The sequence below is a fragment of the Kogia breviceps genome, chromosome 15, assembly GCF_026419965.1.
Source record: "Kogia breviceps isolate mKogBre1 chromosome 15, mKogBre1 haplotype 1, whole genome shotgun sequence".
Classification (NCBI taxonomy): domain Eukaryota; kingdom Metazoa; phylum Chordata; class Mammalia; order Artiodactyla; family Physeteridae; genus Kogia; species Kogia breviceps.
This window is the reverse complement of record NC_081324.1, coordinates 50550277-50576604: the sequence shown is the minus strand read 5'-3', so window position 1 is coordinate 50576604 and position 26328 is coordinate 50550277. Positions and strand designations below refer to the sequence as shown.

The 26328-nt window shown below is 43.6% G+C and overlaps 1 protein-coding gene across 9 annotated transcripts in view; it reads left to right on the top strand.

Moving 5' to 3' along the window:
- Positions 1–26328, top strand: part of LAMA3 (laminin subunit alpha 3) — a 239848-nt gene that overhangs the window by 118480 nt on the left and 95040 nt on the right. For 4 of the 9 annotated variants that reach the window (XM_059040920.2, XM_067015192.1, XM_067015185.1 and 1 more), the window contains 9 exons: positions 6159–6319; positions 9274–9382; positions 11509–11606; positions 12501–12645; positions 14258–14384; positions 14467–14606; positions 16125–16240; positions 17342–17553; positions 18508–18712. In XM_059040920.2, coding sequence (XP_058896903.1) covers positions 6159–6319; positions 9274–9382; positions 11509–11606; positions 12501–12645; positions 14258–14384; positions 14467–14606; positions 16125–16240; positions 17342–17553; positions 18508–18712 — 1313 coding nt within the window. Of the gene's footprint in view, positions 1–6158; positions 6320–9273; positions 9383–11388; positions 11419–11508; positions 11607–12500; positions 12646–14257; positions 14385–14466; positions 14607–16113; positions 16241–17341; positions 17554–18507; positions 18713–26328 lie in introns of those variants that run through there. The other 5 variants (XR_010836889.1, XM_067015187.1, XM_067015188.1 and 2 more) reach the window with 5 other exon arrangements.

Below are 26328 nucleotides of genomic sequence, written 5' to 3'. Positions count from 1 at the left end.
TGTGCCTCGATTTAGGTAGTTTCAGCCAGTGTGCTGGGCTCTCAGCAGACCCTTTTAGCCTAGAAACTTCTCTGGGAAACTTTCTTGAGTTATTTCTTTGATAATTTATTTCTTTATCTTTCGTCCACCTTTCCAATCTCTTTATCTAGTTTTATGTTTTGGGAGATTTCCTAGATTTTTTTCCAACCCCAACTCAACCCTACACACACACGCACATACACACGCACGCACACACACACACACACGTACACACACACACACACACACACTTAAGTTTCAACTTTCTTTGGTCTGTTCAATTAGTTAACAGCCGTTTGCTTTCTAGCTTCCAAACTTTTGTATATCTCTGGTCTGTTCTTTTCCTCTTCTCAATTCTCTTTTCTTTGTGGGTTTATGATTCAAAAAATATTTACTCTTATTTTTGTGGATTTCTGAGAGGGAGGATCAATAAATATGTGTGCTAAATCCATTATGTTTAGCCATAAGTTCTAAGATAGACTTCTATTTGTGATATTCTGAAGTTTTATTATGATATGTTTAGGTGCAGATTTATTTTTGTTTATTAGTTTAATACTCAAAGTGCACTTTCAATATGAAGAGTCATGTCTTTCATCCTGGGAAATTATCAGTTAGTATCTCTACAGTTATTACTTTGCTGCTTGTCCTTACATCTTCTTTTCTGAAAGTCAGACTGGAAGAATGTTGGAGCCTCTCAATCTGTCTCCAGACTGATCTTTTGTATTTTTATATCTCTTTGGCTCTTTGTGATGCTTTCTGGATGACATCCTCAAGACTCTGTTAGAATACATGAATGCTCAGTTTCATTATCTCCAGTCTAGATTTTATTTAGCCTACCAATTCCATGTAATTTGTACTTTTAGTCTCAAAAATTTCTCATTGGCTCTTTCTCATATTTACTTTTTCTTGTTTCTCCACTGCCAATTTTTATTTCATAGCTTCATTTGCTTTTCAAAGAGGAGTTACTCTATTGATCTTTTTGAATATCTGAACACCCTTGGAGCAAGGTATATTTCAGAATTCAGAATTTTTAAGATATTAAAAAGATAAAATGATACACACATGCATAAAATCTATAGTGGGGTCTGGGACAGCATTTTGTAATCAAACAGGTTAATATTTTTCCAATGAAAAGCATGAGTAGGCACACCAAGGGAGATACATGAAGACTATATACATGGACTTATATCAGTTCAGGTCAGAAAGTGCAGTCTGGTTAGGGTTAGGATAGATTTTGCCATCAAATGAATTACAAAAACAGGATTTCCTTTTCAGATTTTGGGGGTTCCAGATAAGGGACGAGTATACTTATTTTAAAGCCTTTGTCAGAAAGTTTCATAAAGTTCATTCCATCTGAAGTGAACTCATCTTCAGTTGATGATATTGTTGCCTGTCTTTCTTAACATTAGATTTCTTTATGTTGTGGAGGCTTATTTTGTTTGCTTATTGGCTTACTTTGAATGAGAGGTTCTGTTTTATCTTCTCTGTCTTTGTCCACATTCATCTCGGCCTAGTAGTTTTGCAGTGTCTATCTGGTCCGCTGTACCCTTAGCCCAGATCCAGGCATTATGATGTGCCAACCTCTATTATTGTGATACTGGGGGTAGTACAGATTCAGACACTGGGCCAGTGGGTGCTTAACTCAGTTCTTGGTCATGAGGCCTCATCTTTGACCTTTGGTTCCCAAATTCCACAGTTTTTTATAAAGCTGAAACCCAGGTGGCAGATTTTCAGCAATTTTTTCCAGTTTTTCATGATTTGAAGGAACCCTCATCCTTTGGCTTCAAAAAATGAGCCTGGATCTGGCCACTGTCTCATATGAAGCATTTTTAATTCTCCTTACTCTGCACATGCTGAACTGCTGATCCAAACAGCCTGCTTCCAGACCTGAAGGACAAGAGGACCATGCTATTTGAAGTTTTTCTTTTACTTGTGTTCCATTATCTGTCTACTTTTAATCCCAAACATAATTTTTGTTTTTCTATTAAAACGTTTTATCCATGGTTGCTGTGTCTTGGAGCAGATGGGGTACAGCAAATGTGAATTCCTGTGCCATCTGAACTGGAAGTCACCCTACATTTAAAAAATGCTAAATTCTATCCTATTTTGATTAAAACCCTCCTTCCCCCTCCCACAATCCTTCAGCCACTGCTCCATAACTCTTCACCCCTACAAAACCAAGAATTGTCTAGACTCATGATTTCTAATTGTTTACCTTCCACTCACACCTCAAATCACACCACTCTGGCTTTCACCTCCCACTCCATTAATTTTTTTTTTTAATGATACCCTTGTTGCTAAATCCCAGGGATATTTTTCAGTCTTCATCTATTCATCTATTTAACTTCTCAGCAGCTTTCAATACTTGTTGAATACTCCTTCCATTTAAAAACACTCTCGGGACTTCCCTGGTGGTCCAGTGGTTGAGAATCCATCTTGAAATGCAGGGGACGCTGGTTCAATCCCTGATCGGGGAACTAAGATCCCATGTGCTGTGGGGCAAGCAACTAGAGAGCCCGTGTGCTTCAAGTAGAGAGCCTGTGTGCCACAACTAAGACCCAATGCAGCCAAAAACAAACAAACAAACAAAAAAACCACTCTCTTGCCTTGTTTTCCAGAATTTAGGAGTAGTTTGGGTCTCTTCCTGCCTCTCCAGCCACCTCCTCAAAATATCATTTGCAGGCTTATCCTCCTCTGTCTAGCCATTAAATATTAGAATTTGTTGAGGCTCAGTCTTAGCCCTTGTCTTTTTTTTTTTTTTTAATATTTGTTTATTTATTTGGCTGCGTCGGGTTTTAGTTGCGGCACATGGGCTCTGTAATTGCTGCACGGGGGCTCTGTAGTTGTAGCACATGGGCTCTCTAGTTGTGGCACGCTTAGTTGCCCCACTGCATGTGGGATCTTAGTTCACCAACCAGGAATTGAACCAGCATCCCCTGCATTGCAAGATGGATTCTCAACCACTGGACCACCAGGAAAGTCCCCTTAGCCCTTGTCTTTTTACGCTGTAGTCTCTCCCTAAGCAGTCTCCTCCCTGCCTATCATGTTAGGTACCAACTCTACACAGATAACTCCCAAATTGGTATGTCCAGTCACACCTCCCCTTTTATATGTAGAGCAGCACAGCCAATTCCTTCTTGACATTACCTCTTAGATATCCCAGAGGGATCTCAAATTCCATTTTAGTGTTCCCTGCCTAAGTAAATGGCTCCACCATCCATATAAATGCACAAACCAGATTTCTCGGGGTCATGCATGACTTCTTCCGTTCTCTCCTCCACCAAAGCCAACCCATTCCTGAGTGTACTCTCCAAACTTTTAAAAATAATCTCCACTTCTCTCCATCTATCTTTCTTGCCCAATACCCTGTCATCTTTCATAAGGATCTCTGTCGTAACCTCCCCATTAGCTCACCCACATCAGCTTCTGCTTATTGGATCTCCGAGCTCATTCTCCATACTGTAGTCAGCATGCTCATTTTGATAGAAGTATCTAATCATCACTGACTTTCTCACCCCACCCTCACACATACACAGTTGGAACGTTACAATAACATCTTATTGCTCTTAGGATAGAGACAAAATTTTGTAATGTTCTCTAAGGTTGCCCCTTTTGCCTCCCAATTTTATCATAACTCCTCTTGCTCTCTGTTCCTTGTCACTGTGGCCTACCTTCAGTCACTTGGACGTACATTATAGGCTACCCTTTACGTCATAGGCTGTTCCCTGTGCCTGAACGCTTTTCCCTCCCCTCTTGGTCTGGCTGTCTGTTCCTTGTCCTCCAGCGCTCAGCTTGGTTGTTGCTTCTTCAGGGAAGTCTCTGCCTCTCCCCTCATCTTCCTGACTAGCTCAGGCACCCCTCTTAGCCTTTCTTCAGAGCATTTGTCGTACATGTAATTTCACATTGCATTTGTCCAGTTATCTAATTATTTGATTAAAGTCTGTCTGAGGGCAGAGACCAGATCTGTCTTGTTTACCATTGCATGTCCATCACTTTGCTGCTGGGCAGACACAGAGTAGGTGTTTAGTAAGTATATGTTGACCAAATCATTTTGAATCCTTACTTTGACATCAGGCAGGTTAGTTATCCCTCTTAGCTTTGTGTAAGCAACAGATTTGATACACCCACCTTTAATGTCTTTACCCTGAAGCACTGATAACTAGGTGAAGACAGTTTTGTGCCATAAAATGGGAAAGATGCCTCCAGAGTGACACTGGTTTCGTTAGAGTGCCCTTTTTCAAAGATAATAACTGATAACAAACAGTAGGGTTTCTGTTTTCCATCATTTACATCTTTTGTCTGACTTGTCAAAACCCTTTATTACCATCAAATACATTCAAAACCCTTCCAACAAGTCTTCCAAAAGTCAGTCCATAGGACTCAGAGTAGGAAGAGTAATAGAAATTTATAATAGAGTGCTATGATAGAACTGGCAGCCAATAATAACTCCTGGGAGAAAGCTTATCATTGCCCTGTGTGTGTTTCATGGTGGGGTGAAGACAGACAAGCCCTGGTTTGGAGATGCCCAGGGGAGAGATGCTGTCAATAACCTCCCCACATGGACCAATGGCAGCGTCATATTTCACTGTAAAACACAGAGTGGAAAAGTGGTGTGGATAATCCACATTTTCTCCCTGAGGGAAGTCTTTCTATTATCTAAGTGTTAGAAAAATCACTGTGGAAAATAGCAGTTGTGGGCTTCAGAGCTGTACAGAAGGAACAGTAATTGTGAATTTCCTGAAGGCAAGGGACAAGAGGATTTTGATTAAGTGTGGTGAAGCTTGGCTGGGCCTGCGCTTACCGGCTGAAGTGGGTTAAACTGCTAAGGAGTGTAGTTCTAATATTGGCTCAGGCATTAAATATGCACATACACTTTGGTCCAGCAATTCTAATTCCACTTCTAGGAATTTTACAGAAATACTAGCATAAGGATATAATTATAGATATAGATTCAGATATGTACATAGATATATATAGATAGATGATCATATAGCCTTATATGTTTTAGGGAAAATTAGAGACAACCTAAGTGTCTATCAATAGGGAATTAGTTAAATAAATGATTTTACATTCATACTATGGAATGGTAGGCAGCCATTAGAAAAATGAAGTATATCTGTATGTACTGGTATAGACACACTAAATACTACTATTGAGTAAAAAAAAAGTCGTGGCAAAAAGCAAGAACCAGAGCTGTAATCATCGTTTATATAGTGCTTACAACATGCAGATACAGTTTTAAGAGCTCTTCACATATTAACTCACTTAATGCTCCTAATCTTCAGAGGTGGGTACTACGTTATCCTCATTTTTACCCAGGGGGATACTGAGGCATACAGATGTTAAGTAACTTGCTCAAGGTCACACAGCTGGAGGCACAGTGATTCCAGTCTGCATGCTCCTAACCACTAGGCAATGTCAGGGGTGGGTGTGCTTTATCTGTAGAGGGCCAGGTAGTAAGTATTTTCAGTTTTTCGGCCCATATGGACCCTGTCACAACTACTCAGCTCTGCTGTGATTGTACGAAAGCATCCATTTGCCTACAGATTTTCTTTTAAAAAATAGTACGTATGTGTGCATCATGCATTTTCAGATGTAGAAAATGGTTTGGAAGTATGAAAACCAGGCTATTATTAGTCATAATCTCAGAAGAGGGGTGTGTGTATCACTTTACATTATTTGCATTCATACAAGTCATTATTTGCATTCATAAAAGTCTCTTTTTAAATCAAAGAACAGTTAAAGAGCTTCAAGGCATACTTTCATTCCTTTTATCTCCCATTGGAAATTCCTTTTTACTTCAAGTTTTGGAGTATCTTTGGCCTTGGGAAACAAGGCAAATATATGGGTAGAATGAGCAGAGTCCCTTATAAGTAGAGTCGCCATATTTAGACAATAAAAATACCAGATGCCCCAATAAATTTGAATTGCAGTTCAACTATAATTATGTGTTACTTATCTGCATTTCAAACGTAATGGGGCGTCCTGTATTTTATTGGTCATCCCTGCCTACAGGACCACATTTCTTAGTATGATGACATATAAAACTCTTCCTGGGGTCTGCTCAGCCCCAGTTTCACCGTTGCCTATGGAAACGCATCCAGTACATCTCACATCTGTCCACTTGGGTTCTCCGACAGGTGGAGCTGCGCCTGCAGCTGCGGGTCCCGAGGGTAGGCCACTACATGGTCGTGGTCGAGTATGCCACGGAAGCAGACCAGCTGTCTGAGGCCGACGTGCACGTGCAGGGCCCTGGGGCTGACCTGGCAGGCCGGGTGAACATCTACAGCTGCAAATACAGGTAACCATCCTGCCTGGGCGAGTCCTCTGTAACTGGACAGGCAGGAGGTCAGCTGTGGGAACTTTAGTTTTTATCTAACTTGGAAAGTTGTTTCCTTTTGGAGGCTGAGCTTGAAAACCAGCAGGGGAGTAGTTGTGCGACCCAGCATCTGCCCCAGCGTGATATCAGAAGGCTTCTCTGTAGGCAGTACCTTGAAAACCTTGCATTTTCTTGAAAAGCTGTATGTTCTACTTACCATCTTGGCTCAGATTCACGTGAAGCAGCACAACCTTTTTGCTTTACTCTGTGTCACCCTGTGGGGGGCAGTGAACCCAGGGCTCTCCCCTCAAACATCGTGTAGAGTGCATGGGTGCCTGGCACGTTCTCCACTACTCCTGCCTTCACAACACGCCCTTCAGAACTGGGGATCATTAATGTTTGATGATGGTCAGGTGAAAAATAATTTGACAAAGGAATCTCAGATTCACCCTGACAAAGTTCATCTCTTCCAAGAGTGCTGACAAAGGTTTATTAAATATTGTTTTCTTTGCATAATGTTTAAAGATGTATGCAAATGTTCAGAGTATACTTTAATTAAAGAATCAGTGCAAGGGATGTTTCCCATGAAATTAATTGTAGAATAAATGGCCCTGGAAGGCAGAGGCTCCTGAGGGAGGGGGGCGGGGGTTGGAATCTACAGTGAACCCTCCCAATTCTTGGCCAAGACCTTGAACATTTTATAACCTCTATGTTTATGAGCTTTTTGTCAAACCCAAGATGACTTGAGGTAGTTGGACATTTTCCCTGTTTTGCAAATAAAAGAACTTACGTAAAATGTTACTTCTGGTAGCTTAGAATGGAAAATTTTATGAGACTTGATGAAATGGTTATTAAATTAATATCACACTCTTGGCAACCCTACAAAATAAACTGTGAAAGTTTCTTTTCAAAACCTTAAAAAATCTAATCTTCCCTTTTCTCTGGGATGATGATTAAAAAAAGAAACAAAGAATGTAATTATCTATGCATTTTTAATAGGAACACCAGATGGCCCAGAAAAGTTCCCTACAATGTTCTGTCATTTTCTGAAAATACTAGTTTCATCTATAGGTGACATCAGCCACCACTGGGATGTACACTCGCCCCCTGAGTCCTGGAGACTGTTGGCCACAGGGCCTAGCGCATGGCTTCTCCATACCCCATCCATCCAAGCCCACCCTCCAGTTCAGCTCTCTGACCCCTTCCACCTTGCAGATCAGGGCTTGATCCCTGCTCCACAGGGTACAAAGTGGAGATGGCCCAGCAAATAGGAGGAAACATTCTTAATGACCTTCATGACTCTTGACTATCTCAGAAGAGGCTGAGACTATCTATGCCAAGCAGAGGAGTGATTTCAAAACTAAAGAAAGAAAGAGCACCCTTCCAGGGTTCCGCAAGCCATAAGCATTGTTTCAGGACCTTTGTCTGAATGGTGTTTTAAGGAGAGAAGTACATGATAGGCTGCAGATCATTTAGGCTTTGGACGTGGTGACAACACCAAAGTTCTCAATCATTAGATTTCCAAGACAATACTGCATTAGACTAGGAATTACTATTATTGTACTTAACCGCTCCTAGGGAAGTCCCGTGGTATCTTTTCACTTGTCAAAAATATTTCCTTTTTCTCTACTTTGCATGTCATGTGGATAAGTGAAAATGACCAGGCTGCAAGTAATAGAGTCCAAAAATATGATGCAATTGGAAAATATTTGACCCATAAAAACCTATTTCAAATGACAGACCCTTTCAACATGGCAGTTTCTCCTGCTGAGGTTTGAACCTTTCCCAGCATTTCTCAAGTGAGGTCTAACTATGTTGTTAAAAAACAATATCCCAACAGAAAAGTGGTGGTGCTCATAGGAACACCGCTTTCCAAAATAGTGCTGTGGTAACTCTGATAAATCTGATCTGCCCTCCATAAGAGAGGTGATCACTAATGATTCAATCAATCCTGTTATCACTGTTAGTCTACTCTTAGTAAGAATTGAATAGAGGATAAAACTCAATCTAAGGGAGTCACTTAATATCATCACTTAATATATTTAACTCCCAGACTTATGGTTGAATCCAATAGAAATGCATTTTAATTGACACATGTATTCACACCCACACACATGCACAAAAGGGAAAAGAAAACAGCTATTTATTGAGTTTCTAATATATGCCACAAACCATGGCTCTTTATACACTATCTCATTTTAATTCTCACCTCAAAAGCATTGTATTAATTATTTCAAACGTTTTGCAGAGACGGTCATTTTCTTTTAGTATGTCTCTAGTTCCAAATTATATTTTTAGACCGAAAAGTTGCTACTTTAGAGGATGAAGTCAGAAGCATTCCTCAAGTAATACTTCCTTTATGCGTTTCACTACGAGGCTGTATTCTTTAGTTCAAAATCTTACTTTAAATGTTCCTGAGCTCTGTATGTCCTCTGATGCCGTGGAGGGAAGGAACACCACTGGTAGAATGAGGAAGGAGGATTAGGAGGCACAGACAGCTTCTAAAGGCAAACTCGGGGCTTCTCAGCCTCATTACTGACGCGGCATGAGATGGCCATTGTGAGGTCAGTAGGCAACTTTAATCTCCAACGGTACCAATGATATTGGTAAATTTCCAAGAAGGCTGTGTCTTAGACATCAGACATCACTGGCCCTGGGGCTCTTTCTCCGGATGACCAAACCAAGTATTATAAAGCTGGGTGGGGAAGGTGCGCAAGGCCGTCAGCCCTGAGAGGTGCAACTCAGAGCACAGTGGGAAGGTTCTTTTTCTCCTACTGATCATGGGCTACATCCCTCCTAAACTCCACCTCCAGGGAAGTTCATGGTCAGCGACCTGGTTAACAACAGGAGAAACTGAAGTGCGATCAGCAACCCCACAGGGCATAAAGAGAGGGAGACCAGGGGAGTAAGGTTAAGAAAACTGTTTCCTCTTGTAGCGTCCTCTGCCGGAGCGCTGTGACCGACAGCAGGGGTCGCCTCGCTGTGTACGCGCTGTTAGAAGATTCAGACGTTTGGCTCAAAGCACGGATGGCCCGATTCCTTCTGGTACGCTTCTGTTTGGACTACTGAATTTTAGAAGTATTTTTATTGGTAACCATGTATATATATATATATTTTTTTTACCATGTATATTTTTAAAAGCTTATTAAAGTTTTGGCTGGGTTTGTGTTACATGTATAAAGTTAACCTGCAGAGAATTGCCAGTGTTATGATGTTTATTTTCCCATCTAGAAATCTGTTTTGCCTCTTCATTTGTTGGAGCCTTTTCTATAGCATCCAATAAAGTTCAGTCATCAAATTTGAACACATTTCACAAAACGCCATTTCATTAATTTGTATTTGTTGTTACTATTATGAATGAACTATCTTTTGTTGTTATATTTCCTAGTTTATTATTATTGCTGGTGTATAGAAATGCCATTAGTTACTGTCTATTTTCTTTCCACTTTACTATTTTATTATGTCTATTAGCTTCTTGGTAGATTCCTTCAGAATTTTCAAGGTTGTAATCACCTGGTATTTTTTTCCAGACCATTGTTACTCAATTTCAAGAAGAGTATTTTCAATTAATTAGATATATACTATTAAGAGTTAAAAATGCCAGCTTTGGCAGATTAAATACCCTTTTAATAGCATAACTTAAATATTGAGAATTGTGATAAACAGAGGTAGTGGGATCTGGGCTAGGAAGGGGTGGTCAGGTTTACAATAAATATCTCAGGGTGGGCTTCCCTGGTGGCGCAGTGGTTGAGAATCCGCCTGCCGATGCAGGGGACACGGGTTCATGCCCCGGTCTGGGAAGATCCCACATGCCGCGGAGCGGCTGGGCCCGTGAGCCATGGCCGCTGAGCCTGCGCGTCCGGAGCCTGTGCTCCGCAATGGGAGAGGCCACAGCAGTGAGAGGCCCGCATACTGCAAAAAAAAAAAAAAAAAAAAAAATCTCAGGGAACATAAGATTATCTAAGCATGAAGCAACTTCCTGATACTGCTAATATTAAACATGTATCACTCTGGGAAATGCCAGGTCAGCCTGTTCTAATACGTTTAAAATATTTGTGTTTGACAGTATTAAAAATGTTGAGCTTTCTCTTAAGGACTATCTGGAGTTTAGTTTTTAAATATTATTATATAAACTATATAATAATTTAAGACTTTTAAAAATGATGACTCTTTTTAAACATAATAAGTCAAGTGAAACTTAACCTCTTCATTTTTGGAAATTATAATATGGCTGAACGGCCTTCTTTTAAGCATAAGTTTGCCCTTTTTGAAATAGTCAGATGTCATTCAGAGTCAAGGCTGACTGGAAAATAAGCTCCATGAAGGCAGGAGTGTGTCCATCTTGGTCTTGCAGAATCCCACTGTCTCAATGCCTGGTATATAGTAGGTGTTCAATTAAAATTTTGTTGTTACCGAATAGCTTTGTGATCAAGCTGGTAATAGTTTTGATTTAAAATAAAAGGTATTAAGTTAATGACTGAATTTCTTGTGTGACTCAGAAACTAGCTCTGGAGACAGGGCCCAAATGTGCCTGAGATACAAGTCATCCTCTATTGAGAAGGATTGTTTGTAGCAGGAGCAACCCTCTTTCTGAACAGCAGGCTCCCTGGTTGCCCACCACATCCCTGCCTCTCCCTGCCAACGGGTCTGAAGAGCCAGCATCGGCCCAAGGCAGGAGAGAAAAAACTGTCAAAAGTCGCTGACAGAGAGTTGTTTTTGAACTTTCACATGATTTTGTTTATTCATATAATTATTCCAAGAGCAATTAAGTCAGTGATCCTGCATAATAGTAAAAAGGATTTGTTGGATGTAATGATGCCAGAGGGAGTGCTATCCTATGATTTTTACTGCTTTATAATAATAGTTGTAATTCCTCTGGATGAATTCTTAATGGCTTTTTGTTGTTGTTGGGTCTTCATTGCTGTGTGCGGGCTTTCCTCTAGCTGAGGGGAGTAGGGGCTTAAGTAATTGTGGCTCACAGGCTTAGTTGCTCCACAGCATGTGGGATCCTCCCAGACCAGCTCTTGAACCCGTGTCCCCTGCGTTGGCAGGTGGATTCTTAACCACTGCACCACCAGGGATGCCCTTAACAGCTTCTTTAAAAGAATGTGTTTGGCTGTAACCTTGACTTTGCTGATACTGGGACTTCCCTTCTTGTATTTGCTCGACAGCATCAAATTTGTATCATACCCACTGAAGAATTCTCAGTGGAATATTTGAGACCTCACGTCAAATGCATTGCCAGTTATGGGAGATTCGTTAATGAAAGGTAATGTGTTTCCTTCCTTTATCCCTTGTTTGTGCTGAGTGATACTTAATGCTTTTAAGGCTGTAGATTTATATTTGACTTCAGAAGTGATCACAGGCCAAGGTTCTAAAGGCTGTTGGTGCATTAAAAAAAAAAAAAAAAGAGCTAAATCATTCATCCCAGCAATCTTTCCAGAATTCCATTATATCAGGAAGCTGACACAGTAGCAACTTGGGGAAATGTTTAAGCCTCACCCTTGAGGGCAGTTCCTCTGAAGTTCTATTCTGAGCCTTCGTCAAGACTCAACTTTGTTCCAATCCTTTAATCTCTATGTCTGAGACTCCTCATTTAAAACAGCATGAAAATAATCACCCATCTCACAACTATGTTATGAGAATTAGCTAATCAATGACTACTGGGATTTTGGGAAGGTTGTTTGGATGTAGATTCAAAAATAATTTATGGATACAGTCATGACATCTTATGCATATAGTTGAAACCACCAAGACCATGAAATCTGGCTGTGCCTAAAAGAAATGATAGGCATGTGTTCTCTTTGTTTTTGTATGGTTTTATGTCAACATTGATGTTTAGAGGTGAATAATAATGTTTCATTGCATTGATCTCATTTAACAATGCATTTTAGTCCTAGAAAGGGAAGTTTAAAAAAGTTTCCATCTAGCTCACTTTCCTTCAAAATTAAGATTTTTGTTTTTGTCTGTCTTAGCTTATTGTATTAAGCAGGCAGCTGGAATACACTTGGCCAATCCAGAGCACTGAGTATGTTTGTATAAGGATCTCCACAGGCTGGTGGTTCTCTGGATCCTTTTGCATCCTCTGGATGCTTAGACTCTGTATCTTCACCGGGGGACAGTTCTTCGGGTTTTGGTTATTTTTCAGTATTCTCTTTTTCAGTGCCACCTGTATCTCCTTGGTCCCTGAAACTCCTCCAACAGCATTAATTTTGGATGTTCCGAGTGGTGGGTCTTCCCCTCTCCTGCCCCAGGACGCTTTCCCTTCTGCGGACGCTGTTACTGGAGTCACCTTGAAGGCCCCACAGGTAGGGCTCCCCCCTCAGTGTGTTGCTCGTAAACCAGTGGTTCTCAAAGTGTGGCCCCAACCAGCAGCGCCCCCATCCCCTGGGAACTTGTTAGAAATGCAAATCTGCAGGCGTCACCCCAGAACTCTTGAATTAGAAACTCTGGAGAGGGGCCCAGGAATCTGTGCTTTAACAAATCCTCCAGGGGATTTGGATGCCCCTAAAGTTTGAGCACCTCTGCTCTCAACTGTGGAGAATCCCAGGCATGAGGCATCCGGTTAATCCTGTCTGTGGCCGCCCCGTCCTTACGCTCCTCTTCCCTCCTGCATCGCTGTCTACGGAGTCATTTGGCAATTTTTCATGACCCATCTCAGGATAGGTCACATTTTCATGGACTACTGCTACTTAACATTGTTGAGTCCTTACTTATCTTCCCAAATCAGAGCACGAGAGCTTTTTAGAACTCTAACAAATGTTTTGCGGCCCCAACTTGTAGGCAGGACATTCCCAATAAACACATATTGATTAATCATCTAGAGCACAAAGGTGAAGTATATGAAGGGAATATACCTTTTTTTCACTGTAAACTACACAATTGCAGGACTTAATGTTTGTTCTGATGCCATTGTGTCCTTCTAATCCTAGAGATGGCTTGTGTCAGTTCACATTGCATCAAGATAAGAAATTGACAGGATTTGGGAGAGAAAATTTCATAAGATCCCGTATGGGCAAGGCAGCCTAGAATAGTAGGGGGAAATGAATTGAAATCATGACAATAGAGCTCTACTCCTGGTTTTGCTATAAAATCAGTGTATGACCTTTAGTCAGTCACCCTCCAATCCACAGCTCTCATCTGAAAGATAATCTTTTATTGTTGTTATTCTTGTAGGGTTTTTTTTTGCGGTTTGAAAAGACTTATTACATAGTGAGGCTTTCTGGGGAGAGCAGGGCTCACACTCAAACCTGAGCAAGCATTGGGGTCTGAATCGGTTTTCGTTGTGGTTAGGAGGGGGTGGGGGGGCAGTCTGGGAAAGGGCTCCCTCTCCCATGGGCCGGAATTTGTGTGGTTAGAACCTCCCACGTGTGCCAAGGGATGAACACCTGGGCTTTCTTATCAGCTTGTCCAGGTGTAGGACAAAAGGCAATAGGTGAGTGATGGAGCTTGAAAACTGTCAAACATAAAAAATGGAGTCTGACCTTTTGTTACACGGTTGTTACAAGTCGTGCTTGAATGCTGGGAACATTCTTGCATGGCCTTTTGCACACACAGTGTGCCTTTCTGTTGGTAAATACCTAGGAATGCAATTGCTCAGTTATATGTTCAACTTTGGTAAAAACCACCACATAGTTTTCCAAAGTGATTTTACCAGATGTCACTCCCTCCAGCGTCATTTACGGCTGTCCTACAGTTGGTTTGTCCGTTCTGCAGCTGAGGGTTATTTGGTTTGTTTGCAGTGTTTGTGATCACAAATAAAGCTGCTCCAAACGTTCAAGGGAAGGTTTTGTGTGAATGCGGATTTTCACTTCTCTTGGGTAAATACCGAGGTTGTTTTGGTTTTTACCCTCAAAATAGCCCTTGATTCTAATTATTCATAACTCTGCAACTTGAGGAATATTTTTTTTCCCCACCCAGAACCAAGTGACCTTGAGAGGACTCGTACCGCGTCCGGGTCGATATGTCATTGTGGTCCATTTTTATCAACCAGTGCATCCGACGTTCCTGGCACAGGTGTCTGTGGACAGAGGGCGGCTGAAGCCAGGTGAGCTGCGGGGAGCAGGGCCTGCTGCAGGGCTCACCTGCCTTGGCAGGGATGTGATAGGAACGCCTCTCTCTGCCCCCAGGCATCTTCCGTGCCTCTTTTTGCCCCCATGTGCTTGGCTGCCAGGACCAAGTGATCGCCGGAGATCAGGTTGAGTTTGACATCTCGGAGCCAGAGGTGGCCGTGACTGTGAAGGTTCCAGAAGGAAAGTCCTTAGTTTGGGTGCGTTCTGCTTATTTCTCAGCTTGCTCTTCACGTGGTTGCTTTGGTTGGCTGCTCTGGGTGTCAGTTCTGGCTCATGACAATAATTCCTCCAAGGAATTGAAGCCAGATTTATAGAAAATTGTTTAAATTTTGCAGCTAACTTTACCCAAAAAAAGTCTTCCTTTGACAATTAAAATCAAGGGAAAGCAGAATAATAGAGAAGTGACTAGGAAGAAAAACCTCCCTGCACGAGCCTGGAGCCCTCTCCTTCAGCACTTCCTCAACCTCATCTGACAGGTCTCTCTCCGAAACATTGAACACTCATTCGTTCTTGAAAATTTCTTTCTTTTTGGCTTCCATAGCTACTTTATCTTTTTTTTTTTTTTTTCCCACTTTCTCCACTGCTCCTTCAGTGATTTATCTTTCCCTTCATCTCCATATGTCACCGTTCCCTCGGGCTCGACGGTGAGCCCCCTTGTTCTAAGATTTCTCTCTGAATAACATCGTCTGCGCCTGTCGATTCTGTTCTCTCCTCTGTGAGAATGACACCCACATCTGTGAACTCATTTCTCATCTTTCCTGAGCTCTGGGACCATCTACTGCACACCCCCACAGCCAGAGAGCTCACAAGTCCCTCCAACATAGCCTGTTACCAGCCCAGCCCCGGGCATCCCCTACCCTGTTCATTACCTCGGTCGATGGAATCGTGGTCACCCAATACCTGTAAAGGCTTGGAGAGCAAGGAAGCACTGCCCAGGCCTGCTCTGTGGCCCTCCAGTTCTTGCTCATGCCTCCTCTCTCTCTGAGGATGTCATCTTCCTAGGGACAGGGGCCTGACTTTGTTCCTTTTGTATCCCCTGTGCCTGGAACACCGTCTGGCACAGGTACTTGGCAATGTTTATTGAACTGAATAACATGAGAGCAGTAGACTGTGTTAAGCTGTAAGTTGGTGAGTAGTTGACTAAGATGTTTGAAATTTCCTGCAGCATTTGTTACTGGCGCAGTCTGGTTTATACAGGTACAGAGAACTGAGCAGTATTTTTAAAGACCGGGGCTACAATTATTCATAATAGAGTATCTGATAGGATATGAATTTCAGGGGCAAGCCATCCTGTGAGTTTCCCCATTGGTCTTGCCATTTCGGTTTGCTCACATTTAAAAACACAAAATGCAACCTCTGGAGATCCAGGGTCATCCCAGGCATGGATCACACAGGGCCCTGGCTGTCCTAACAGCTGTCCTGCTCACCCCTGACGTCTCCTGTCCCCGCCCAGCACCCGAGGCTGCAGCTTCTCTGAGCAGGTGCTCCAGGAGGTCTGCCCCCCACTTGTTATCATTTCCTGCATGGAAACATAGCCTGAGCCTTCAACACTGGCTTAGGGTTGTTTTGTGATTCTTTTTTCATAAATCCTGTTTCATTTGATCTTGGGCTTAACAATAGAGAACGTTGATCTTAGCAAAGAGAAAGTGTGATGGAGAGCCGTAGGTATGCCGTGCTGTGGGAAATCCAAAGACATGCCGACAGCTTCCCTTTAGGTCCGTGTCCTAGTGGTGCCTGCGGAGAATTACGACTACCAAATCCTTCACAGAAAATCAGTGGACAAGTCATTTGAGTTTGTCACCAATTGTGGAGGGGACAGTTTTTATATTGAGTAAGTATCCTTGGTGGAAAGGCCGTGGGAGGCATGCAGCTCTCCCACATTCCCGACCAGAGCAAGAGGCCCTGGGAGGAGTGGCCCTTGGGTCTGTCTTCTTCCTCTGGGAGCCTGAGCGAGTGGCACTGAGTCCCGGGTCCTCAGCACATGCTACAGCCCTTGTGCACATCTGGGTGAGATTTCCCTCCTCAACTTTGATCTCAACAGATCACCCTCTAAGCTGGGATTCACAGGCTGCTTGGGAGTTTCTCTTCCTCTTCCCTGCTTCCTCTTGGCCGACTCAGATTCCTAAGATACCACTCAGGGCTTCCTCCGCGGGGAGGCATGTGAGCCCTGTTTCCCACTCTCCTTTGCCCTCTGATTGAGTGGGGAACATCACAGAGGGGTGGACCTCTCCGTCTTCCCTCTGTGGGTCCCTGAATGCTAAGAGCCTAGAACAGCCCTGAGTATCAGCTCCTGCCATTCTTTTCTGCAGACCCACCCTGCCCCCTTGTAGGTTTCCCGAGAACTGAGGCTCCCGGGGGCCAGATGCCTCCTGCATAGAAAATATTAAGAGCAAAGGCTCTGAGGTCAAACAGCTATGGGTTTGAGTACCTGCCCGACCACTTCGTAGCTCTGTGGCCTCGGGAATGTTGCCTAATTTCTAGGACCCTCAGTTGCCTTATCTGTGAAATGGGGCTTAGGGCCTAATTGGTTGGGTGGTTGTGAGGTTAAGTGAGGTGTAGGCAAAAATTCTAACACACATGTTCAATAAACGTTGGCAATTCACCTCCTCCTCATTATTATTCTAATTGGTGTATCATTACACATGTAGGTGTAAATTTCTTGGGTGACTACTTTATTGAGATATAATCCACACACCATACAATTCATCCTATAGGTGAATTTTCACCCGTTTATTCCAGCCACCGAAAGTTCCCACCCACCGTCCTGTGATGTGTCCTGGAGTGGATGGGGATGGGAGGAGGGGTGGCTGGCACCCACTGTGAGTCCAGGGGTGGGGTTTTCTCTAACTTCCTCCCAAACTCCAGAGCCCCTCCCCCCAAACACTGCTTGGCATGCCTCCCAGGATCTCACCATGAGCTTTTGTTTCCACAGCCCCCAGAAAGCCTCTGGATTCTGTAAGGATTCTGCCAGGTCCCTGGTGGTCCTTTACCATGACGGTGCACTGCCTTGTGAGTGCCACCCCGCCGGGGCCATTGGCCATAGCTGCAGCCCAGAGGGCGGGCAGTGCCCATGCCGGCCCCATGTCATCGGGCGGCAGTGTACCCGCTGTCAAATGGGCTACTACGGATTCCCGCACTGCAAGCGTAAGTGCGTGTTCAGACCAGCCAAGGTCATCTCTGGTCCCAGGTGGATGAAGCTCACCTGCCAGGTTTCTTGAATTTCACTATGCTGGAGACTCACCTGGGAATCTTGTGAAAATGCAGATTCTGACTCTCAGGCCCGAGAGTCTGCGTTTCCAGTAACCACTCAGAGTATACCCATGCTGCTGGTCTAGGGACCACACTATGAGTAGCAAGGTTCTAGAAGATAAATATTTATGTTTCCCATGCTATGTGACCCATGCGCATGGCAAAGCAGGTGAAGGTAAATAGCCTTAAGCATCAAAATATTGGACAGCTCAGTTCTCTTCTTAGTGGAATAGGTTAGGCTTCAGCTTTTGCAGCCTAACCAAAGCTCAGCTGAGGTGGGAGGAGAGCCAGGGTCACAGGGTGTACTCCTCACTGAATGAGGAGGCCATGGATCTTTATCTGGGAAATGTGCTGCAGCCCCAGATGAGGGTCAGCCCAGGCCATGTGAAGGGGGCAGAGTCCCCGCACGGAGGCCAGCCTTTGCCTAAAAACGGCCCCGCTGCTGCATCCTGTCCTGACCTTGGGCTCAGTGCACTGGGGTGACATGGAGGCCCTTCAGGGCACCTGAGAAGAGCTGACCCCCCTGACGGAGGACAGGCCTCACGTTAGAATGACATGTAACTGCAGCTCGGGGTCGGGGGGCGCCTTAGGGTGTCTACTTTGGTGTCAGTAGCTCTAGCTGGGCCTCACTCAGCTTCTGCACATTGTGTCCACCATGAGCGTTGGGTGTGGTCGGTCTTGGCCCCAAGAAAGCGGCCTTTCAGATAAACCACACTCAATAATACCATAAGGGAAGCAAAGCAAGACCTTTCTCCCAGACCCCTTGGAAGGTTTTGGAAACCCTGGTGCAGTCCTGCTGGAGGTCAGGGGCGTCTAACCCTTTCACCGTGTCTCTTCATCCCCGGCCAGCGTGCGCCTGCGGCCGGCGCCTTTGTGAGGAGACGATGGGGATGTGCCTTTGCCCGCCCCGCACGGTCAGGCCCCAGTGTGATGCGTGTGAGACACATTCCTTCAGCTTCCACCCGCTGGCCGGCTGCGAAGGCTGCAACTGTTCCAGGATGGGCACCGACGGGGCTGCCACCCCGGAGTGCAACAGGGACCATGGACAGTGCAGGTGAGGCCTGGAGGGCTAACCTGTTGCATCCTGTGGTGGGAAGGGAAGACGCTGCCGTCCCCACACCGGCCCCCATTACTTCCCGCTTCGCGTGGGCCCCGAGGCTGCTTGAGTTGACCTCAGGGTGGAGCTCCTACCTGGGATGGGCGTGGTGTGTGGCGTGTTTGATCCCCTCGGGCTCGGGTGGCCTGGCAGACCCTGGGTGGGCAGATGGCTGTCTCCCAAGGCCCAGGCAGCCTCGCCGTCCACTCCAGCCTCGTTCCGCGTGTGCATGCGATACGTGCATGATTACATGATCCGTTCCATCTCCTTGGTCACCGGGTGGTGAGCGTCTGTCCGTTTGTACTGAGGTCTGGGCTCCAAACCTTCACTCTCGTAAGCTGGTAGTTTTGTTAAGGACGGCGCTTGGTGAAGTCTAAAATCCCAAGCCTGCTGCCCTGGCTCAGATGGGGGAGCCGGAGGCGGTGCAGGGGCCTCCACAGGGGGGCTCCATTTGGGTGGGGTGGCAGGGTGGGCAGTACCCGCTGGAGAGCCTGACCTGAGAGGCGGGGCTGCCTCCAGGGCCACCGAGGTCCAGCACACAGCTGCTGCGAGACAAGAGGCAAACGGCGGCTCAAACAGATGCCAGGGGGCCAGGAGGTTCGCTCAACAGGTCAGCTCTGCATTGGAAACCAGAGGGTGTTGTCACGTGACTCCAGGTGATCAGCCTGATCTCGGCAGGACCAGAGAGTGGCCACAGGGGGTGAAGAACAGGATCCAGTCTCCTAGAAGAAAAGGCTGGAAAGAATCTGATAGGGGTTATGTGGCAGGAAGGCTGAAGCAGAGCTTCTGCCATCCAGGCCGGTGTGACCTGTGCAGGAGAAAGCGTGAGGCTTGCCCCGGCCCTGCACTCCCCCTCCCCACCCCCAGGCACGTGGACGTAGGTGTCGGTGCCTGTGATCCCGGTGTGAGAGCCAGGAGGGGCCGCGGCTGCTGCGAGTGGCAGGCGTCTGCTCCTCCAGCTCCAGGGTGGCTGTGTTCGTTTCCCGTGGCTGCTGACAAATGGCCACAAACTGGGTGTCTTCAAACAACAGAAATTTATTCTTTCACGGTTCGAAAGGCTAAACGTCTGAAATCAAGGTGTTGCTCTTTCTAAAAGCTCTAGGAGAGACTGTTCCCTGCCTGCCTCTTACCTTCCCGTGTTGCCAGAGGTCGTTGAAATTCCTTGGTTCTGCCTCTGTAGTCTCATGGATTCTCCTTGTGTGTCTCTGTCTTCACATGGCTTTCTCCTCTCTGTGCGTGTCTGTGTCTTTCTTTTTCTTTTTCTTTTTTGCCTTTGAATTTTTTTTAAACTTTAATTTTAAAAAATTGACGTATAGTTGATGTGCAATATATATTATCTAAGTTTCAGGTGTACCACATAGTGATTCACAGTTTTTAAAAGTTATACTCTGTTTATAATTATTATAAAATATTGGCTATATTCACTGCACTGTACAATATATCCTTGTAGCTTATTTATTTTATCTTTTTTTCCTATTTTTCTTTTTTGAAGTATACTTGATTTACAATGTTGTGTTAGTTTCAGGTGTACAGGGAAGTGATTCGGTTATACACATATATGTATATATCTATATTTTTTCTATTTTTTTCCATTATAGTTTATCACAAGATATTGAATATAGTTCCCTACGCTATACAGTAGGACCTTGTTATTTATCTATTTTATATATGGTAGTGTGCATCTGTTAATCCCATACTCTCAACTTATCCCTCTCTCCTTCCCCAGTGGTAACCATAAGTTTTTTTTTTTTTTATGTCTGTGAATCTGTTTCTGTTTTGTAAATAAGTACTATTTTTTTTAGATTCCACATATAAGTGATGTCATGGAATATTTGTCTTTCTCTGTTTGACTTAACTTTACTTAGTATGATACACTGTAGGTCCATCCATGTTGTGGCAAAAGGCATTATTTCATTCTTTTTTATGGCTGAGTAATATTCCATTGCATATATTATATACACCACATCTTCTCTATCCATTCATCTGTCGATGGACACTTAGGTTGCTTCCATGTCCTGGCTATTGTAAATAGTGCTGCTGTGAACATTGGGGTGCATGTATCTTTTCGAATTAGAGTTTTTGTCTTTTCCAGATATATGTCCAGGTGTGGGATTGCTGGATCATATGATAACTCTATTTTTAGTTTTTTGAGAAACCTCCATACTGTTTTCCATAGTGGCTGCACCAATTTACTTTCCCACCAACAGTGTAGGAGGGTTCCCTTATTTATTTTGTGTATAGCAGTTTGTACCTCTTAATCCCCTACTCCTATCTTGCCCCTGCTTCCCTCTCCCCACTGGTAGCCTCTAGTTTGTTCTCTATATCTGTGAGTCTGTTTCTGTTTTGTCATATTCACTAATTTGTTCTAGTTTTTAGACTCCACGCATAAGTGATATACAGTATTTGTCTTTCTCTGTCTGACTTATTTCACTCAGCATAATACATTCCAAGTCCATCCATGCTATTGCAAATGCAAATTTTCATTCCTTTTTATGGCTGAGTAGTATTCCATTGTATATATACCTGTGTCTTTCTTTTTTTGTAAGGACACCAGTTCTATTGGACTAGGGCCCGCCTTACTCTGGTATGACCTCATCTTAACTTGATTATGTCTGCAAAAAACCTTTTTCCAAATAAGGTCACAATCTAGGTACTGGGGATTAGAACTTGAACGTACCTTTTGGGGACAAAATTCAACTCTCTATAGCAGCAACGTTTACTTTTCCTGAGGAAGGACCTTTAACCACACTTCTGATTGTTGCCCAACGTCTAACAGTTCCTTTGTCCTCTGGGAAGGAAGCTGAGTGAGAATTTGAGTCATGGAAGATTCCAAGTGTTTAAAACCACAGGTTGTGAGTCCTCCGTGAGTCAAGTCGGTTGCCTATCCTTCTCCAACTATGAGCCTAAATGGAATGTGACTGGTACAAAGAATTTTGAGGTGTTATCAGAGGGTTTTCATCACATACATTTGGTTCTGGTCCCTCCAGTGCTTACGCTATTCTCTGGAAGGAAGTCAGGCCCTTAGTTCATTACTAAAGACTTTGCACTGGGTTCCAAATGCACCAATAGGCCTGTGAAAATGTCTGACCTATTTCCAATAAATTCCTGATTCTTGGGCACTTAGTGTGGAAGCACAGGCTTCTACCAGGACCTGCAGGGATGCTACAGAACAACAAGATGCACTGTGCCCAGGAGTTGCTTGCTGTCTTGTGGCTGGAGGAGATGGATAAGTGAGAAGCTCAAAAGACCTAGATGTGCCAGTCATGACCCAATCAACTTTGTAGAAGAAGTGAGAGACCAGACCTAAAGAAACTGTAGAATTAGAACTGGCTTCAGAAAAGGAAATCCAGGGTGTTATAAAAAGGGAAACAGATTGAACTAGGAATAATATTCCTTTTCGTATATTTGAAAAACAAGTCTAAGGAAAGAATCCAACGTCTTTATGTGGAATGGGTTTGCATGAATCCTTCAGAGGAAAGAATAGTCTGACAAATAAGCGGGATAAGCAGAGAGGGAGGTCTTAGCATTAAAATCCTTTGCTGACTCAAGGGACTAGGAATCTAGATATAAGAAAGGCTGAAAGAACAAGGTTCCATTTGAACAGCAGAATGAGCAATGCATAACCTTGGGAAAAATAAAGAAAAAGACAAGACGGAAGAACAGGAGAGGAGATAAACAAGGGCACATGAAACAGTTATTGGGTTGGGAGATGGAATCCTGGCAGAGGACGAAGCCCAGGACTCTGTAGTGGCTCCAATCACAGCTGCATGAAGACACTCAGAGCCCTAAATACTGAAAACATTACAGTGCCTCCGTATTTAATTAAAAATAAAAACTTACTAAGCCACAAAATAAGTCCCAACAAGTCCAACAAAGTTCTGTTTTTCCATAGTGACTACTTCAGTTTTTCTTTTGAAAACAGAACACCCACGTGAAGAGTTTGGGGCTGGGGGTAGAAGTTGGGGAACCATGTACATGGGTTAGAGTGAGAGAGGACCCCAAGGAGAAGGTGTGGACACACAGGAGGGAAAACAGGTGTGGGTCCTGGAGGGGGTCCCTACGTTTAATCATAGGAGGCGAAGGAGCCAAGGAGGTGGAGAAGCAGTTTTCAGGCAGGAAGAGAAGCAGGAGAATTCACTGTCTGAGAACCAGTGGGAGAGTTTTAAAAGGACGTGGATGGTCAGCAGAAGAAATTGCTGCAAACAGGACCTCACACACAGTTTCTTGATGCTGCCACCACAGAAAAAGGAAACTGAGAATGCATTAAAAACTGTAAAAATCAGTTAAGGCACCATCTATGAGAGAGAGATTTACCACAGGATGTTAGGTACAAATTCTAAGGAGAATTTAACAAACCTTCACTAGCCAATGACAGTTTAGTGGACTAGAAAATTCCTAACTCAGGACTGAGACATGTTGTATAGTAGCTTTGCCCACACCCGAGGGAGCATCAACAGGAATGGAATCTCATTGACCTGTACGGTGCCCAAACCAAGATGTGAAATTATTTATCCTGACATTACCAAAAACACTGTAATCACCTAATGGGATGACACATCTTTCCATGATCAAAGTGGATTTGTCATGAAAGGACCTTGGCAGATAATGTAAGAAAAACATCAGTTTCTTGCATGACTGTAAATTGCACAAATTACCCATGATAATTCCAGTGTTGATGCCAAAAAAGCTTTTGATTGCCTAAAGGATTATTTCTTTAGAAAATGTTAGAGGAAAGAATGCTCCCCGCTGCCCCTGAAAATGTCCTAATGAAAATGAAGAATGTGTTTAGAGGAACCTAACATTCAAGTAAAAGAAGTAATCAAAGATACCTGGAACTTGCAGTAAAAAGAAAAACATATCCTTTCTCAGTGATACAACAGACTCTCTTACAGTTGTACAAGTTATCACAAATCACAAACCTGAAAAATTTGAATTTGCAAATTTTATTTGACGATTTAGAGGTGTTAAAGTTTATCATACTAAAGGGAAATCGAACTGTTATAAATATTCATCTCCTTTAAAATGAATTACAGAGATAATTGCAGCAATCCACAATACTCAATTTGTTCTTAATTGAAACTAGTGTTGTACTTTTAGACACAATTGGAAATAAATTTCAATTGGAGCCACGAAATTGAGTTCTTGCTTACCTCTGCCATGAACTAGCCAGGAGACGGGGCAAGTTGCTTTGCCTTCCTTGGTCTCAGCTTCCTAATCTATAAAATGAAGCTCGGTAAAATCATCTCCAACTTCCCACCTAAATTTAAAACTCTGATTCTATTTCTTCTTCAATCTCTGATTGTATCATGGAAAATATTACAAAAGTATATTGTATAAATGATAAAAAGTCCATTGTTTGGGACAGCTCTGTTGGGATTGTGGTCTTAAAGATGCTTATATTGATCAAAATTTCATTTTTTATAGCATCACAGTAATTGAATCAGATATAATAGCAATGAAAAAGTACATTTGCATCTGCTTTTAATAGTGGATGATTGTGCCATCAGATTCTTTGAACAAACGAAAGAGCTGGAATAGCCTCAGAAGATTTTACCAATCAGCGACAGATACACAGATGCTGGGAATCACTGCTTTAAAAAACTATCGTCACGTCGATGACTTTCAGGACATTTTAAGATCGATTATAGGAGATGGCAGTTCACCTGGACGTCCAGTGAAACCACATGTGCAAACGTGCCTTTTCAGAAGAGCAGCAGCAAAAAGAAAGCCATTTTGGGGGGACCTCTATCTCAGCCAGTCTCACAGATTTACTAAATGTGTTAGATGGAGAAACAAACTACCAGAAAGGGTCGTCGACTTGGCATTCTGGGAACAGAAGTACTTCCAGGTCGTTCGAAATCCGCAAGCCCTAACAACCTGGAGAAGAAATCCCTTTGATGCACCTCTGATCAAATAATAGGAATGGTAAATTCCAGACGGCGTGCAGGCAGGTGCTGGGACACGGTGGTGAGCAGGGCGGATGCGGATGGACAGAGCTCAGAGTTCTCGCTTAACGTTTCCTCTGTCCCAGAGGCACCTACCTTTTAAAGTTCTTTAGAGGATTAAATATGCTGTGTGAAAACCCTTAGAATAGTACCTGACACACACTTGCACCCAGTGTTAGCTGTTGTTATTATTTGCCAAGCGCTTGGCTGTCTGCCGTCTGCCCTTTATACTTTGTCCTCCTGAGGCCCCACCCATTCTCCTGGCTTCAACCACCCGACCCGTGATGATTCCCAGATCCAGAGCTCCAGTTCTGATCCCCGACAGCTGTCTTATCCCACGTTCACTGAAAATCAGTTCCACCTGGGTGCCCCTATTGGCTTTCCTTAGTGGGGGGGCTTGGCGGACATGTGCCCTGACCTCTTTGAGCTCCTGTCTCCTCACATGTATGATGAAGTGTTAGATTAGATGATCTATAAGGGCCATCTCAACTCCTAAATTCTACACTGATTCCATATCTGAAACCCTTGCCATCGTCTTGCCTTTCAGGCCATTCCTCTCTTTGAATTTTTTTTTTTTTTTAATTCTACATATTGGTGACAGCCTCCTCCCGGTCCCCCAAGCCTGAAATCTCAGCATCACCTTGGAGTCAATTCCTTTTTCCTACAGTCAATCAGGTGTCAACTTCTAACAAAGTGTGTATTATCCCCCTTCCTTCGATGGCCCCCTGCAGGTACTTCCACCTGGTGAAGTCCTTTTTTTACCACTTCCTGCGTGAATGATCTTGACAGTCTCCAAACTGACCTTCCTTTTCCTGGCTTCCTTCCTTCCTTCCTTCACCTTTCCTTCCTTCCTTCTTTTCTCCTTAATTGAAGGGGAATATGCTAGTACACAATTATACTGGGATTTAAAAATCGATCTTCTCCATAATTTTTTAATTCGTGCACAGAGAACGTTGATAACTGCACATATGTTTATGATTTCATCTTCTTGGTGTGTGGGGTTTTTTAAAAACTAGGATGAAACATTTTCTTCAGTCCCTGTGATTTTTTTTTTTTGGCTTTAAATTCTATTTTATCAGTTAGTATGTTTTATGACTCAAACCATATCCAGCGCCTGCTCCAATCTGGGTGCTGTGCTTTGTGCCGAAGGCACATATACCTGCTAACGAGAGGTCATGGTCTGGTAGGGGACCCTCGACTAATCAATAATGACAGTTCAGCATAATGGCAGCATAATATGCAGCCATATTGTGTGCAGGCTGCTGGGGGGGTGGAAGTGGCTCTGACTGGCACCACGTCCATCACATTACTCTTTGCATAAGAACCTTCCTCAAGTCTGAGAAAATAAAGACCAGCTTTCCGTGGTGATCTGGCCCCCACTTACCTAACTTACGCCTTTTTTCAGCTTCTCTGGTTTTTCTCACTTTCTCTAAACACTATTTGCCTAAGTTCAGTTCTTCAGTTATCAGCTCTCCTTTCCCCTCTTCTGTTACCCCCAAATTATCCACATCCTTCAAGGATTCTGTATGAAAGGTACAAATGCAAAGAAGGCATGAAGCCACTGCAAGCCCACAGAGGTACCCTTGTCATCTCATTGCCGAAAGCTAGTTCTAAGCTTAGCCGTCCCAT